This window comes from Lissotriton helveticus, chromosome 7, assembly GCF_964261635.1.
Source record: "Lissotriton helveticus chromosome 7, aLisHel1.1, whole genome shotgun sequence".
NCBI lineage: Eukaryota > Metazoa > Chordata > Amphibia > Caudata > Salamandridae > Lissotriton > Lissotriton helveticus.
The window spans coordinates 780172248-780188498 of NC_136068.1; the positions used below are offsets into that span (position 1 = coordinate 780172248).

Consider the following 16251-nt stretch of genomic DNA (forward strand, 5'->3'; position numbering starts at 1 on the left):
TACAAAATATTTTCATTTATAATATTTATTTGGACAGTTTCTGGAGTCAATCCTAGTATGTAAGCAAACTACATTGTCACTACTGCAAAAACAGCCTCACAAAGCACCTGACAGCTTTAAACAACAAAGTATGATATGCACCAGAATCATATATATTAGCAAACACAATCGTTCTCTACTGCTGCTGGCGATGTATGTGTATGTAGATAGCATTTCTGTTGCTTACATGTTCTTAAGTCTACAAGTATTTTTAATCATGATCTAAGTCACTCTGAGACCCTCACACTAGAAGCTGTCAACATTATATAACATTGAAAAATAGGATTTACCTTTCTTAGATTTTGCACCAATTTTCAGTTTTGAAGGCCATTTTATGTCTGTGTTGGTTTCATCCATGACCTGTACAAAATGATGCAAAGAAATGTTCATATCCAATGGTTTCTGATGTGAGATTCATCTATTTTTTAAGGATGCATTTAAATGAGCTATTATTGGTTGTAAGTCAGTGTACCTAGGAAGTGTGATAATATTACTTTAGTAAAATAAAAGAATAAAGTTACCCTAAGAGTCATTCCATTACATTTAATCTTTAAGCTTTTCCCCATGATCAAGTTCTGGCCATCCCCTTGCGCCTGTTGGTAGTAATGGAACATGCTTCAGTAGCTGTTTAATAAAGACCCCTTTTGTGTCAACACTGCACAAAGACAAATACATCGTTACATTAGGCATGCCCTTTACATATATGTATGCACGCATTCACCAGTTGCCTTTAGTTCAATAAAGACACCACTCAGCGAGGGTTTACTTAGAGATAAGACAGCTTTGGCGAGAGAATCTTTGAAGGGAATAACTTTTGCATAATAAAGGTCCTTGCTTTTTCCTATCCTTAACTTGTAAGCACATTTCACTACAAATGAGAGAGAGAGAAGAGTAGAATAAGGCAGTATAGGCCACTCAAGCCTAAGTGAAACGGTTCCACAGAACCTCTTGGTTAAATTTAGCTTTGCAACGGTGGTAAGCCTTAAAACATACTGATGACAAAAAGCATGTGGCATAGATATCTGATAAAGAGTACAAGGTAAGTAGCATTATATGAAAACTTTCAGTTTTGGGAAGTCACCGTCACCACAGGTGTTTTGGGGAATAATGTATACATATTCACACTACACGGTATCAACAAACATCACCTACAGTTGCAAAAGTTTGTCATGCACCGAGTTTGGTAAATCATTTTGCAGTCATCTTTGGTAAAGGTAACAACTGGGTGATGGTTCTTAGGAAGTATCTATATGTATGACGAAGAGTCATTGATTAAACTGTTTGTTTTTGTAGATTGGCCCCTGAGGAAGGGACTACTACATCCTGAAATGCATTGGGCATTCATGTGAAAGTTACAAGAATACAGTCAATCGAGAACTATGTCAAATAATGAATGATTCTATGTATGAGAAATAATCATGTATTTCATTGAAGTGAATTTTTTTATTTAATTTAAGATGTATCATTGAAAGTATTGGCAATGGTATAACCAAGTGAACATAAGTGCTTGACTAAAGTAAATTACATTTGTTGATATTCAAGTTTAAATTGTTCATTGTGGTAAAACATTGGGAGTCTGACTTATACTCAGTGCACAGTGCGTTCACGTTCAGTACTTGTAATAGCACCTATAAATATCTGACAGACACATGTCTGTAGATGGCCACTGCCGTAGCCACAGCCTGAGCCTTATTGGAGGATTTCCTGGAAATGTTCTTGGAGTAGGCATAACTTTCATGTTCTTTGAGAAGAGATTTATGTGACAAAACGTCTACTACTCAAAAATGATAGCCTCAGACTGGGCAGTGGGGGTAAGTAGTGGAACTCACTTACTCGCTCAGAGGACAGTGTATTGACGCTGTTGGGGGAAGCAGACTTTGCATATTTATAGAAGGTGAAGAAAATTCAAATACCAGACCTGGTGAGGCCAGATCGAGGCCACCAAGATGTAAGATGTGCATCCTTGACCTTCTGGAGAACCCTCAGAATTAGAGGTGTCGGGTAAAAGGCATATAGACATGAGCGCAACCTGTCCCTTATCAGACTGTCTCCCAGGGTACCAAGTTCCTTGTCCATCCGAGATATGAACACCTTACATTTGGTGTTTTGGGACATCAAGAGGGTGCCCATGGGAGGTTGACAACAAGCCTCGTAGATGGGGTTGACGATTTCTTGGAGGATCTGCCACTCATATGATGAGTGGGGTGCAGAGCTGAATTATCGACATAGAAATATCAAGGGACATAAATATCGCCGCAAAAATATCATGGAGATGAAATATCGACAGCAAAAATATTGTTGACAAGAATATCGACTGACAGGTAAGTAATATCGATTTAAAAAATATCGACGTCTTAAATATCGTTTACAAAAATATAGTTGACAAAAATATCGAATTATTAATAATGTTATGTATTTTAGTGTTTTTAATGAGAATTGTTTGTCATTTTATTATATATTTTAAAATGTTACTAGTTATTAATTTATTTGAAGTTTAATTTTGTGTTTTTAGTTCCGTAGCGGTTTGTGTGTTTATAGGGGAATAGGGTGGGAAGTAATTTAATTATATAGATTTAAATTATTATTTATTGTAGTTCATATCGCAGATCCTATTACTTTTGTTCTTATATATCGCCCTCCCCTACCCATGCCTCAGTTTGTAGCTTCCTTGCAGGACCTGCTGGCCACTCTGGCGGTTAATAACTCGTCAGTCATCCTACTCGGAGATTTTAATTACTGGCCTGATGACCCTAGAGAAAATTCCTCATCTAAAGATTTTTCTGCCACCCTTCAGTCCTTAAATTTCATGTCTCACATCGCTACCCCCACCCATGTCAAGGGCCACACTTTGGACCAAATTTGGTCATTGCGCCGCGAAGTTTCCCCCCCATTTATTTCTCCGTGCATTTGGTCGGATCACTTTACCATTTCCTTTAGCATTTTTTCTGCCTCTCCCGTTAAACCCCCCCCTACTCAAGAACATGTTAGCCCGTAGCTGGAACCAGATGGACCTCACTCTTCTTTCGTCTTCCCTGACCTCCTCAGCGCCTGACTTGACGGACCTCTCCCTCGAATCTCAAGCTAATGCCATCAATATTTGGCTCTCTTCCTCTTGTGATCAGGTCGCTCCACTTAAGAAAGTCAAATCCGTCCGTCCACATGACGCACATAGATGGTTTACGAGTGAGCTTAAAGACCTTAAACTCAATCTCAGGCGCTCGGAACGCCACTGGAGACGAGATTATTGCCCTCTGCTTCGTGCTAAATACAAACGTATGCTCAACAGCTGTAAGAAAGCAATCCTGTTGGCCAAAACAAACTATTTCACGGAGAAAGTTGCCCTTTCTGTAAATAAATCTCGCGAAATTTTCTCCCTTGTTCAACAACTTGCCACCTCCGATCGCACGAGCACTAGTCCTGCCCCCACTCAATCTTTCTGTTTTGCACTTAATGATTACTTCATTGACAAGATTGCCAATATTAAAGCTAACATCCCCGCAGTCTGCCAACCCCGCGCTACTCCTCCCCTTTCCCCGCCGTCTTCCTCTCTGGATCACTTTCCTTCTATTTCCACTGACAGATTCCTCCACTTGCTCTCTAAAGTCACGTCCGGCTCTCCGGCCGATTGTGCCCCGGCCCGGATCCTCAAAACTCTTTTTACCAGCTGCCCCGCCCCCCCCCCCTTACTTTGCTCAACACTTCGTTGGCTCTCGGTTCTGTCCCTGTTTCTTTTAAAACCGCTATGGTTCTCCCTATCATTAAAAAACCAGGCCTGGATCCCTCTTTCCCCACCAATTTCAGGCCTATCTCTCTTCCTCCTTACTTGGGGAAGATTTTGGAAAGTCACGTAACATCTTGCCTGTCCTCGTATATCGAGGAAAATCGCCTCTTGGCCCCCCATCAGGCGGGCTTCCGTCCGGGCCACTCTACGGAGACCGTGATCACCGCTGTTCTGGACGAACTCAAGGGGAAAGCGGACTCTAACCTTCCCCAAGCCTTGGTGCTTCTCAACTTGTCGGCTGCGTTTGACACGGTCGACCATGCCATTCTTCTCGACCGTGTCAGCGCAGCCGGCATCAGGGGAGCAGCACTCTCCTGGCTGGCGTCCTTCCTTCAAGGCAGGTCACAGGCCGTCCATCTTTCAGGCTTCTCCGCCCCCCGCCACCCAGTTGTGTGCGGGGTCCCCCAAGGTTCTTCTCTTTCCCCCCTTCTCTTCAACCTCTATATCTATCCTCTCATTCTTTCTCTCCGCAAGCAGGGGGTCTCCGTGTACAATTACGCGGACGACCTCCAGCTCGTCTTTGATCTCTCCACCTCTCCAGATTCCCCCCTCTCTTTCTCAGCTCCACTTTAGTCTTTATCTCGGAATGGATGAGCATTAACCATCTTAAGCTCAATCCGGATAAGACGGAGCTTGTCCTCACGGGTGGTCCCTCTAACCCTTGGTCCCCGACTCATTGGCCCCCTTCCTTTGGTTCCCCCCCTTTACCGGTTTCTTCTGTTCGCACCTTGGGCATCAAGGTCAGTAACAACCTTACCATGCATGCCCAAGTTAGCTCCGTCGTTTCCTCCTGTTTCCTATCCCTCCGTCTCATCCGAAAAATATCCCGGTACTTCTCCACGGACGCCCTTAAATCCATAGTCATGGCCCTTATCACTTCCCGCCTTGACTATGGGAATGGCCTCTACGTGGGCATACCGGCTTTCGAAACTCGACGGCTCCAGGCCATTCAGAACCAGGCAGCCCGTCTCATTTTCCACCTTCCCAAATCCTCCCACATCACGCCTGTACTCAAGTCTCTCCACTGGCTCCCTGTGCACTTTAGATCTTTTTTTAAATTGGCCTGTTTAGTCTTCCGGGCTTATACCCATTCTGCCCCCCTTTTTATTGCTTCTTTAATCACTCCCTACACCCCGGCTCGCACCCTCCGTTCTTCATCTCTCTCTCTTCTCCAAGTCCCCCGTTTCCGCAAATCCCGAACAGGGGGTACCCGTTTCTCGGTTCTTGCCCCCCAGTTCTGGAATAGTCTTCCCCTCTCTATTCGTTCTATTCTCACCTACTCCTCTTTTCGCAAAGCCCTGAAAACATTTCTTTTTGCCCAGGCCTTCCATTGTTAGCCCTCTCGGATGCTCTGTAGAGTCAGGCACTAGTTCTCAGCGCCAGGAAGCCGCTTGGCCACAGTGCGCTTTAGCAAGTTCCTTTTTCATTTAATTTAATTTCATTTTTCATTATTTTTTTTTTTTTAAATAGAATTTTGTGTTTTTAGTTCTGTAGCGGGTTGTGTGTTTATAGGGGAATAGGGTGGGACATAATTTAATGATATGAAATGTATTGAATAATTAATGTTAATTGATTAATTAATAATTGATAGTTAGTTGTTAATTAATTTCAATTACTCAATTAATTATGTTAATTGTTTAATTCATTTTGGGTGTGCGTTGTGCTGTTTATATGTGTAAATGGTGTGAAGGGTGGTAAGCAATTAATTTTTTATTGATTCATTTTTAAATATTTTTGAATTAATTCCCATTAATTAATAAGTAATTATTAATTGTAATTGTGTAATTCATTTTAGGTGTGTGTTGTGGATGTTGTAGTGTTAATTAATGTGTAATTAATGATTGATTTTTTTATTATCTTTGTTAATAATAATATATATTAATTTATATATTAATTATGTTAATATTGGAAATTAAATGTAATAAAAATATTGATGGTTTTGTTTTTTATTGTTGTGGGATCCAGCACTTTCCCTCCTGTTGCACTCACTGGAGTGAGAATAGTCATTTTTACCCCTCCACTATCCAGCGCTTTCCCTACTGTTGCACTCACTGGAGTGGGAATAGTAATTTTTACCCCTCCGCTATCCAGCGCTTTCCCTACTGTTGCACTCACTGGAGTGGAAATAGTGATTTTTACCCCTCCGCTATCCAGCGATTTCCCTACTGTTGCACTTACTGGAGTGGGAATAGTAATTTTCATCCCCTCACAATCCAACGTTTTCACTACTATTGTGTTTATTTTGTTATTAAATGTATATTTTATTCATTTTTTATTAGTTTAATGTGTTAAATAAATATAGAATATTTTATTTAATTATAAATTATTTATATATGTGTATATTTTATTTTTATATAATTTAAAAAGTTAATAAATTAAATAAAGATAATGGTTAATAAAATATATTTAAGTAAATATATGTATATGTACACTTTTGTTAGTTTAAATTTATTCAATTAAGTTTATTTGTTAGAATTAGTTAAAATATATTACATTTGATTTATTTTGTTAATAATATTAATATTATTTAATTAATTTCATTTAAGGTATGTACGTTTTTTTAAGTCGATATTTTTTACTTCTATATTTTTTACATCAATATTCTTATGTCTATATTATTGTACTTACCTGTTTATGTATAGGGAGTCGATATTTTTGTTATCAATATTTTACATCGATATTTTTTTCATCGATATTCTTAACATCGATATTTTAAGATGGATCCGGTGAGTGGAGAAGCCTGCTCATGTGATGCCTTCTTCTCTTCTCCACATCTTCAATGTGGAAAATCTTTCCTTGTTGTCAGACTTGTGCAAAAATAAGTAGCATGAACATTTGCAGAGGAAAGGTGTTGTGAAGTTTTAGGAAGGGGCAGAGTCCTCACATCGTTTTCCTCACAAGGTCAAAGTGTGAGTAGTATCCATGGTCCATTTATGTGATCAGGGCTGCCTTGAATGCTTGTAAGGAAAGAAACCTCACTGCTTCTTTCAAAAGTGTGTCCGGTGCCAACGGCGCTGATATGCAAGTAGGGGAAATCAGGTGGCCTCGATGCAGGAGGATGTGACTAATATTGAGCATATCCCTTCTTCATCCCCGAAAGGACCTATGTATCTTTGGTTATCTGGGTCCTGCGATAGCAAAGGGGGAAATGCTCCTCAACCCCCACTGACATTTACTATGCATCCTGGCATGTTGCGAAAGAGGAAGCTGGTCCATGAATAACTCACTAGGAGCTCAGACGTGGCTCAAGCACCTCCATTTCACCTGCCTGCTTCCTGATGACAGTAGCATCAGAGGTACCAGTGAGACTTCGAGGTCAGCAGTACACACACTGGGATTTAGCTGCAAGAAGCCTTCCATTAAATGAATCCAGAGTTATTGATATGTTTAAGTTTAAGTTTAGTTTGCTTCTAAAGTGCATCTTTCACTCCACTGGGGTATCCCTGAACTACAAACAGGTCAAAGCACATTCTTATTGTAGTTTTCAATGGCAACATAAAGTACAGAGAAAAGGTCGAGGCTTGAGCCTTCTCTTAAAATTCAAGAGGTCTGAATTGACTTTGAGTAGATCTGGGAGCAGATTCCAGTTTTGCCTGGCTATATCTGAAAAGGTCCTGAACACCTGTTTAAAACAACACCTTGGGGGTGACCTGTTGGGTAAATAAATTGTGTAGTGAACCAGACAAAGAAACATAAACACAATTCTCTCTTTTACAGTCAACCTATGGAATTGCACCAAAACTGTAGAGATGTGAAAACTGTGTTGGACTCCGCTAGGTAACCTTACTGCGAAATTTCGGTCCAGCTGTAGGTTCTTGATAAAAAATGAAGGTAATCATAGATAATATAAAATTACAGTAGTCCAGATGTGAAGATATAAAAGCATTTACGATTGTAACTTTTGGGAACTCATTGAATGGGTAAAACACTCGCTTAAGACAGTGTAATTGGAATAAACAAGCCTTAACCACCATTGACTCCTGTTCAGTTAAGGTTAGCACACTATCAATCTTGGTGCCCTGGTATTTTGCCACTGGGACCGAAGAATGAGAGGAATGTAGGCTAGAGGACCAACAACTGTCTAGGACCGCCGCTTCTGGTTTTTAAATGAGCCCAGGATCTTAGATTTGGATATTGCTTAAGATAGCGAAAATTAATCCAATGTTGAACTAGGCAGCTGTACAGATTAGACGGCACTGTGATGTCACCCTTCTTAAAGCTAGCGATTGTTTGGGTGCCGTTTGCATAAAGAAAACATTTTAGGCCAAAATATTCAATCAAATGAACGAAAGGGGTTAAGTACAAATTAAAAAGAAGTCGTAAAAGAATGGAACCTTGAGGGACATGACAGGAACCTTGCCTATGAGAAGATTTGAAAGGGATCAATCTTACTTGAAAGCATCTATTGGTTAAAAAATCCTTGAGCCAGCAAAATTAGAGCCGTATGTGTATCTGAATCCACTAATAGTTTCCAGTCTACCGAAACAGAGACAGTATTATGGCCCGCTCAAAGCCTATCAAAGCAGCATACAAAATGTTACAGGTGCCAACAAAACTGGACGGTTGGTGAAACATTGCCCTTTCCAGAACTTTTCTCAGAGAAAGTAGTTAAGACACCGATCTGTAGTCAGAAAAAGCATTGCAATCTAGTGCTGGGTTTTTCTAGTACTGGAAAAACAATGTTGTTTTATATGGTTCAGGCACTAAATGGTGGTGATACAGCTGTCGCAGACCTCTGGATAGTGTATCCTGACGGAAGCGTCTTCGACATGTCTCTTAGTTTACGGATGACATACTAGCCAGGGTAGAGCAAAAATTCTGAGGTCCGTGATAAAAGGAGTGCAATAGCAAAAGTCATATAGCTAGGGTTACTGTGAAATTTCAAAGTAGTAGTAATACGTTTATTGCTTTTGATGAACTGAAATCATTACAAAATATTAAAGAAGTAGGCTAAATGTCTAGTAACATCAACAATTATGTTTCATATAAATGAATTAACTAGAAAGTAATAAAACAAAAATTCAGCATAAGCAAAACAGAGACCATCAACAGAATATTGCCAAGATGCAATAACATCAAGACGAGTGTTTAAGATGATTGTAAAAGTTTTTTTTTTAACTATTTGAAGTTTTTTTGTTAAAAAGGAAAAACTCTGAAATGCTCTTTGTATTGAGCCAATACCTTAGTGCATCATTGCAACATGTGATTTTGTTCACAAGAATGATCAGTTTAAGATAGATTTTCTGCTCTAGCTTGATCAATGGACCGTAGTATAGAAGGTGAAGTTATGATTCCTATTTGTAATCACAAAGCCTACATCTTGGATTTGTGAATGGTTCAGCAGACCAAGATGATCTGAATTCTTTTATGGAAAAAAGCATGAAACGATTTGGAGTATTTTTTGTTGGAGTGGACAGTTATAGAATTCCATGATAAAACTTGTGAATCTATTTTTAGTCATCTGAGTGATATTTGTTACGCGGCTGAACATTATAGTTAGTGTGTGTCCTAATCTCCAGTTTAAGAGCTAGTCTTGTTGGTTTGTTTCTCCAGATCGTGTCTGTTTCAAAAGCTTGGATCTCCTCTGATAAATTCTGCTCCAAAGGAACGTTGGTATAATTTCTGTCCTCTACAATTAAACTGATAACTTGTTTGAAACTGCCTTCTTTTGAGTTGGTGACAAAATGACAGTACTTCAAGAAGGCAGCTTTGCGTGGTAAATCCTGCCTCAAACTCCAGGTGTAGCTGTGCTCTTGCGGTACGCTTTGGCAGACTGAAGAGCTTTCTAAAGGTCTTACATTGCATCACGCCCAAAGTGGATGCAAACCAACCCGGGAGTCTTTGATGACCCATCATCAAGGTAGGCAGAAGATTTACTCTTGTAAACTTGAGGAAAATTTCACAGTATCCCTAGTCACATGTTATGATATAGCTGCAGATTGCCAACCACACTCAGAAGCAGGGCATACATGCCATGAGTTATGGACCCTTATTGCTCAAAATGTTAAACAGACTAGAAATGTATTTTGGTTTCTTAGCTACAACAAGGCAAAGATTTAGTTAGGAAATGTGCGATACAATTCACATACCTTCTGAAAGAATTCTTCACCACAGAGGCCACTTTCATCTGAGAGATTTAAAAGAAAGAAGAAACATAAACTAAAGGCAACATGTTCACTTGTAATAACAGAATACAGCTGATAAATCATGAGACACTCATGAAAACTTTGTGTTGCTCCTGGATTATTATGATTACAACATGTTTTAAATCGGACGGATGATATACGAGTGTGCAAATCAAAAAGATCATGCATGCATTGTAAAGGGCATAACTGTTGACTTAGTTGGTCATCCCTCTGCCATATGTTTGGGCAGACTGGTGTCTGAAATACAGGAGAAGCCAAAGCAGCTATACTTTACTACTTTAGGCAGTGGTAGATGGGTGATCTCCAGTATGGGTTCAGACCTGGCAAGGGGACTGCTGAACAATGTTTAAATCTAGCCCTACTGAATTCAAAGTACACTCATGCAAAGTGTGGGAACCTTTTTATTACTTTTATTGATTTAAGTTCTGCCTTCGATTGTGTAGATCATGATTTTATGTGGGACACAATGAGTGATCTGGGGGTTCACACCCATCTTATTTCGTTTATAAAGGAACTTTATAGGGGAGCTGGTGCTAGGGTAAGGTACGGATTGAAGGGGGAGTGTTCTGACAAATTTCCTATAAAGAGGGGGGTAAGACAGGGGTGCATCTTGGCACCCCTGTTATTCACCCTATATATAAACTCAGTTGGGGACCACCTAAAAGAGTCGCAGTATGATTACCCAACTATTGGTAGGACCCCCAGGTCAGGGGCGCAACTAGGTCTTAACTTCGGGGGTGGCTAACATAGCAAATAAGGGGCGTGGCTAAAGGTAATCAAGGGGGGCGGAGCTAAAATGGCAGACAATCAGGATCAGGTAATACTCAGGCCAACCTGAGAAACAGAAGCGGCGATTCCGCATTACAAAACTGCACCCTGGTATTCATCATGCACCGCATGGAGACGCTTTCCACAGAGGCTCAAAGCAAAGACAACACTCTTCCAACCACACAAGCATAAGGTGTAACCTGCTACCCGCATGGATAAGTGCTTCAGCATCGCACATAGGGGTAGTAAGTGCTCTACAAATACAATATAATACGCCCTGCCTTGTGTGTCTCTCTTGGAACACAATGACTATGTGAGGACTGTGCCTGCCCTCTGCATTAACGTATCTCAACTATTGATGAAAAGTGTCAGAATTGGTAGGACTGATCTGTCCCGTCGAAGGAGAATTCCAAACAGGCTATGGCTGAAGGATGCACTGGTTGACAGTATAGATTGGGGTCACAAAGATGGAAACACTCATGGCACAGATTTGGTAGAACACTGGTTATGGGAGCACACCCAGGAAGGGATGAGCAGAGATAGAATAAGAGCCACAGTCCCCTGAGTATTCTCACCTGCGACAGCAGCTGGTGAGTTACCTTCACTCCACGATGCTCTATCACATGTTTGTGTCACCACAGTTTTATTTTGTTCCGTATGGGGTTGGCTCTGTGGACCTGAATCTGGAGCTTGCAGCTACTTCACTTCTATCTATGGGGTTGACAGTGTCTTCCACCTCAGCAAAGTATCCTGCCTTTCTTCTCTTAGGTTCTCTGGCTGGATTCAGGCAGCTGGGAGACTGGTGTCACTCTTGTTCTGAATGTTAGCAGTAAAATTCTCTGTGCTAATGTAGAGATCTTTTGGTTCACATTTCTTACTTTGTATTTGATCATATTTTCTCTAACTTACTCCAGACTTTCCCTCTGATAGATGGACCATGGCAAAGCATTGATTGGCGCCTCCTTGTGGTGTTCTTTTGGGGTCCTCCCTTTTCTCTCTCCCTTATCCCTTTTAACTCCCAAGGGTCAGTGACAGACCTCACCTCAACCATTGTTGATATTCACCATCATAGGAGACTGAGTGAATTTGACAGCAATTATGCAGGCTCGTCCATACTGAATCTCGATCCTAACACCATGCCCATGATGTCCCAGGTGCCTTGACGCTCATGAACCGTTGACATGTGCCCAAAACAACATGCACCACCTATCTTCAAGCATAGATCTCCGTCTGGGGCCAATGTTCCCCTCAAAGCAGCTGCTGCCTTGCCTTGTTAAAACAGCTGAATACAAATTCAACACACCAAAAGTGCTTAGGTGAAATCCCTGCATTCAGTCAAGGATATCACCTCGGTGGCAGCCCGTCTCAAACAAAACAAGAGGTGTGGGGCAGGGAGGGTTGTTGAAACCTTTCAGAGGCGGGCTGGCAGGGGTTGGTTCTGGGCCTCTCCGAAAGGGTAATTAAAATCACATTCTCGGATGCTAAAGCATCCATGCTACACGCAGCCTAAATAGAAATTTAACTGGGGAAGAAAGGTTTCCATGCTTTAATTATTTTAATGCGTGTCAGTAAAGTGTCATGCGGTCATGATCATCTTAGCCTGGCAGATATACACTCATCTGTAGCTGGGTACTTTCATTTTGCACTGCCGTCCCCTGGCCATTCCACCAACAGCTTCACTATTCCCATTCAGCAGAAGACGTACATTCTTTTTATAGTGCAGCTTTGAGAACACCCACTTTTTCACAACTACTCGTGAACGTGGATTGTCTACAAACAGCAGAAGTTCTGCAGATAAAAGAGTACGCTTCCTTTATTCCCTTCTTTGAACCTCAGCAATTTACACAACGTTCAAGCAGGTTTCAGGCCTCCTGTTTTTGTGCGCGAGTAGCTTTTCCAGTTAATGTTTTTCTGTAAATTCAGGCACGTATAGAAGTGTTCATCCCGTTACAAATTTAGGACTACAAGAACCAGAATGCAGAGAAAACGTTAACTGGACATTTCTAGCGCAAGGAATGGGGAAACGTGAGAATACTGCATAATTTCCTTTTTTTTTTTTTTTTTTTAAAGTTCTAAGGCAACAAGTTTAATAACTATTATTTCTAAAGCACTGACTGCCACGAACCAGTAGTTGTAAGAGGACTTAAGCAGTCTTCTCAACGTGGAAAAACAGCACAGCGGTTGTCATGGTATCTGTGCTAGGTAAAAATGTTCATACGCAACAATTCAAAATGAACAATAAAACATTACTTCCAAGACCACGGTTGAAAGCAGCCCTCCAACAGGGTTTGTTCTAATCAGAACGGAGATGGAGAGGACTTATCTGAACCCTATTTTCACCATTTCTAGATGTCTAGACGTGCGTTTGGGTAAAATCAACATCATTGTTCAGTCAATGCAATTTGGCACAGAGGGCGGTGTGACCATTTTGGAAAGATGTTTCAGCTTTGTCTGCTTCTTAATAAAAGGGCTGTTGTAACTTTACGTCATTCAGTCTATCTGGACGTATATGAAGTCCAATTAACTGAGGGGTGTGTGGGGGAGGTAGAGGATTCATCCCTGTATCTCCTTGCAACTTTTACAGATTTCCCTTAGAAGTGTTCTTTTGCATAGGAGTATTTGTATGTTAAAATAAATACTAGTAAGGTAAATCATTGCCACTTTATTGCTCTAGTTCCTCTCAAATCTCTGGGGGTAGCTTTCTGCTTTGATGTTAATAAACCACCTGTCATAGAACCACTTGAGGAAATACATTAGTGATTTTTTGTTGGTCTTATGACACAATGTAATGCCACTGAATGGTAAATGGCATTTACCAGTTGTTGAGTGCATTTACATAAATTGTTTCTTGGTTTTAGGAGAAGCAATTCCATCCAAAAGTTTGCTTGGACACCTTGCCTAATCATATTCAATTTTTTTAAGCGTAATGTTAAATAAAGATGGCCACCTTTTATTCTGGGTTTCAATGCATTCCCAATTCCCATCTGCCTCCTGCCTAGAAGCTTTTTAATAGCTCAGTTTGCCAAATTTTCTTGCCTTTTCTTTCTATGTTTAATCGATATAGTTGTCAAATTGATTTCAGAAACGTCAAAAGTCTAAACATGTAGTTGGGGAAAACTTAAGTGTGTTTGTAACATATTCTCTTAAGTTTACTTCTGGATAGTATTTGTGCTCATAAAACCAAAGCCCATACCTTTCTGAGGGGCATTATTTTTTTTATCGGCGGCGCATAACTCATCTGAACTGAAAAACGATACTTGCTTCAACATCTTAGCCTCCTTTCTAACAAATGTATATTTGGTTGAGATTCATTCAGTAGGACGCCTGTGTCATATGTGGGTAAGTAAGTGTAACCTCCCACCCCTATCCCACGACTTGCATTCTTTCAGCAACTATTGCACCCTGTCCATTATATTTTTTTAGTCTGCGGAAATAATTGGGATGGTACTTGAAATGTCATATTACCATCTACAATATGTCGTCCTATAACCTCTTATCTATATGTTTAGGTACGCACTACTTCCAGTAAAAGGCGCACTAAATAGTGTAGTCTGTAGCCTTAAGAATTGTTGCTCTGGCCAGAGATGAAACCCCTTTATTAAGCAACCTTTGCTATTAAGAACCTGAACACAAGGGAATGTTTATTTTTAGAACAAAATAGATTCAGCATCATCAAGCAAATTTGACCTGTTTAACTTGAAGCAGAATACTGCATAATTTCCTTATTCACGTAATGCCTATTGCCTATTTACTACGAGACAGCTTTCAGGACATTCACGATTCTGGGTAGTCACATTTTTTTTCTTTCCACTGTCACGTTAAAACCTTCACACCTCCCAGCAAATAAAGTCTCGCTTCACGCCATCAGGCTGGGTTTACAGTGCCCCAGAGAATACCAATCCCACTTTAAATAATCAGCAGAGGTGTGTGGGTGGAGGCGACTACAGGAGGCAGGCGGGCAACTAGAGTCAAATTTCGGGGGGGGTGGGGGGGGGGGCTAATTCTTCCGGCCGTAACCAGAGTGGATGTAAGAAGGGCTAAACACATAACAAAAGCCTCATTTACATTTAAATGGTCTTTTACAGACCTGTGAAGTACTCTGGTGCGGCTGCAATTAAAACGTCGCCAGCCGCGAAGCTGTGTCAGCCCGGGCTGACACACACGACGGGGGGGGCTGAAGCCCGGTGAGCCCAATGGGTGTTGCGCACCTGAGGACCCCTACACCGATATTGTTGTACGCGGATGACGCGGCATTACTGTCGTGCACCAGATTAGGACTGCAGAAGACTGTGGATAAATTCTCAGGTTATATAAGGGCTAGAGGCCTAAAAATTAACATATCAAAAACCTACACAATGTCCTGTGGGAAGGGGCCAAAGAGGGTGCCGTGCCCGATTTACCTCGATGGTAAGAGAATTGAATCCACGGATAAGTTCTCTTACCTAGGGGTAAATTTTGATAGGAGGGGAACTTGGAATGCAGCCATACATGCCACGCATCTATTCTTTATGCGTTCCACAGGCGCCTTAAGAAACTTTGCTTCAAAACTAGGAGGGAAACCAGTAAAAGAGTTGATTTATATATATAAAGCCAAATGTGTCCCCGTAGCAACATATGGAGCGGGTCTGTGGGGAGGGGAAAAAGTTCAGGTCCTACAAACTGGTGAAAATCATTTTATTTGTCATCTTTTGGGCCTCCCTAAAACGTCTTCTACATACATGACACACATAGAACTGGGTCTCACCTATATATTGGATACCATCAGGATCGCCCCTATACTCCTTTGGCACATGATCTGGGCTACCAGCGAGACCGCCTGAAACAGAGACCTAATAAAGGACTGTTTATCTCTGGATGGGGTCTCTAACATTCCATGGCTCTCCTATCTCAGATATATGTGTAACGAGATAGGACATCCAGAATTCTTCGAAAACCCTGCTAGTTTAGAGATGGTGTCAAGAGGTTCTTTGAAAAAGATGGCTTTAGACCACTTAGAAGGTGTTAGGTGGAACCTTGAAAAAAGGAAAAATACCACCCTCAGATACTAGCAAATTACTGCTCATGAGGGACTTCAAAATTATCTTGTGGTTGAACCTAGTCCGTATGCTCGTACATTGTTGACCCGGTTTAGGCTAGGCACCTTTTTTCGTTTAACTACTTTTCCCCAATGTAATAATTGGTCAATGGACAAAATCCTTTGTCCCTGTGACGATATTTGCTACCAATCAAACATGCATGTTATTTTGTTTTGTAAATTTTACCATGCACCACGAAGGGCTTTCATAGTACTGGTCCTTAAATCTTGGGGGATTAGATCATATTCTGCAGCTTATATTAAGCTCCAACAACTAGTTGAAGACTACGTCATTCTTGCAGTTACTAGTTTTTTAAAACTTGTGATTAAATTTCGGAACACAATGTAATATCCTTTTTATCAATATTTATTGTTTTAAAGTATGACTGTCTTTTTAGCTTCATTGTAGATTTGTTATATTTTTTAACCTAATAACTAAAGAC

The 16251-nt window shown here is 40.7% G+C and overlaps 1 protein-coding gene across 1 annotated transcript in view; it reads right to left on the bottom strand.

Annotated features, from left to right (window-relative positions):
* Positions 1 to 9940, bottom strand: part of LOC144767042 (protein bicaudal C homolog 1-A-like) — a 195406-nt gene extending 185466 nt beyond the window's left edge. The window contains exons 1-2 of the mRNA XM_078650679.1: positions 9910 to 9940; positions 330 to 399 (exon numbers count right to left, since the gene is read on the bottom strand). Coding sequence (XP_078506805.1) covers positions 330 to 396 — 67 coding nt within the window. The 5' untranslated portion in view covers positions 397 to 399; positions 9910 to 9940. The remainder of the gene's footprint in view (positions 1 to 329; positions 400 to 9909) is intronic.
* Positions 9941 to 16251: the final 6311 nt, after the last annotated feature.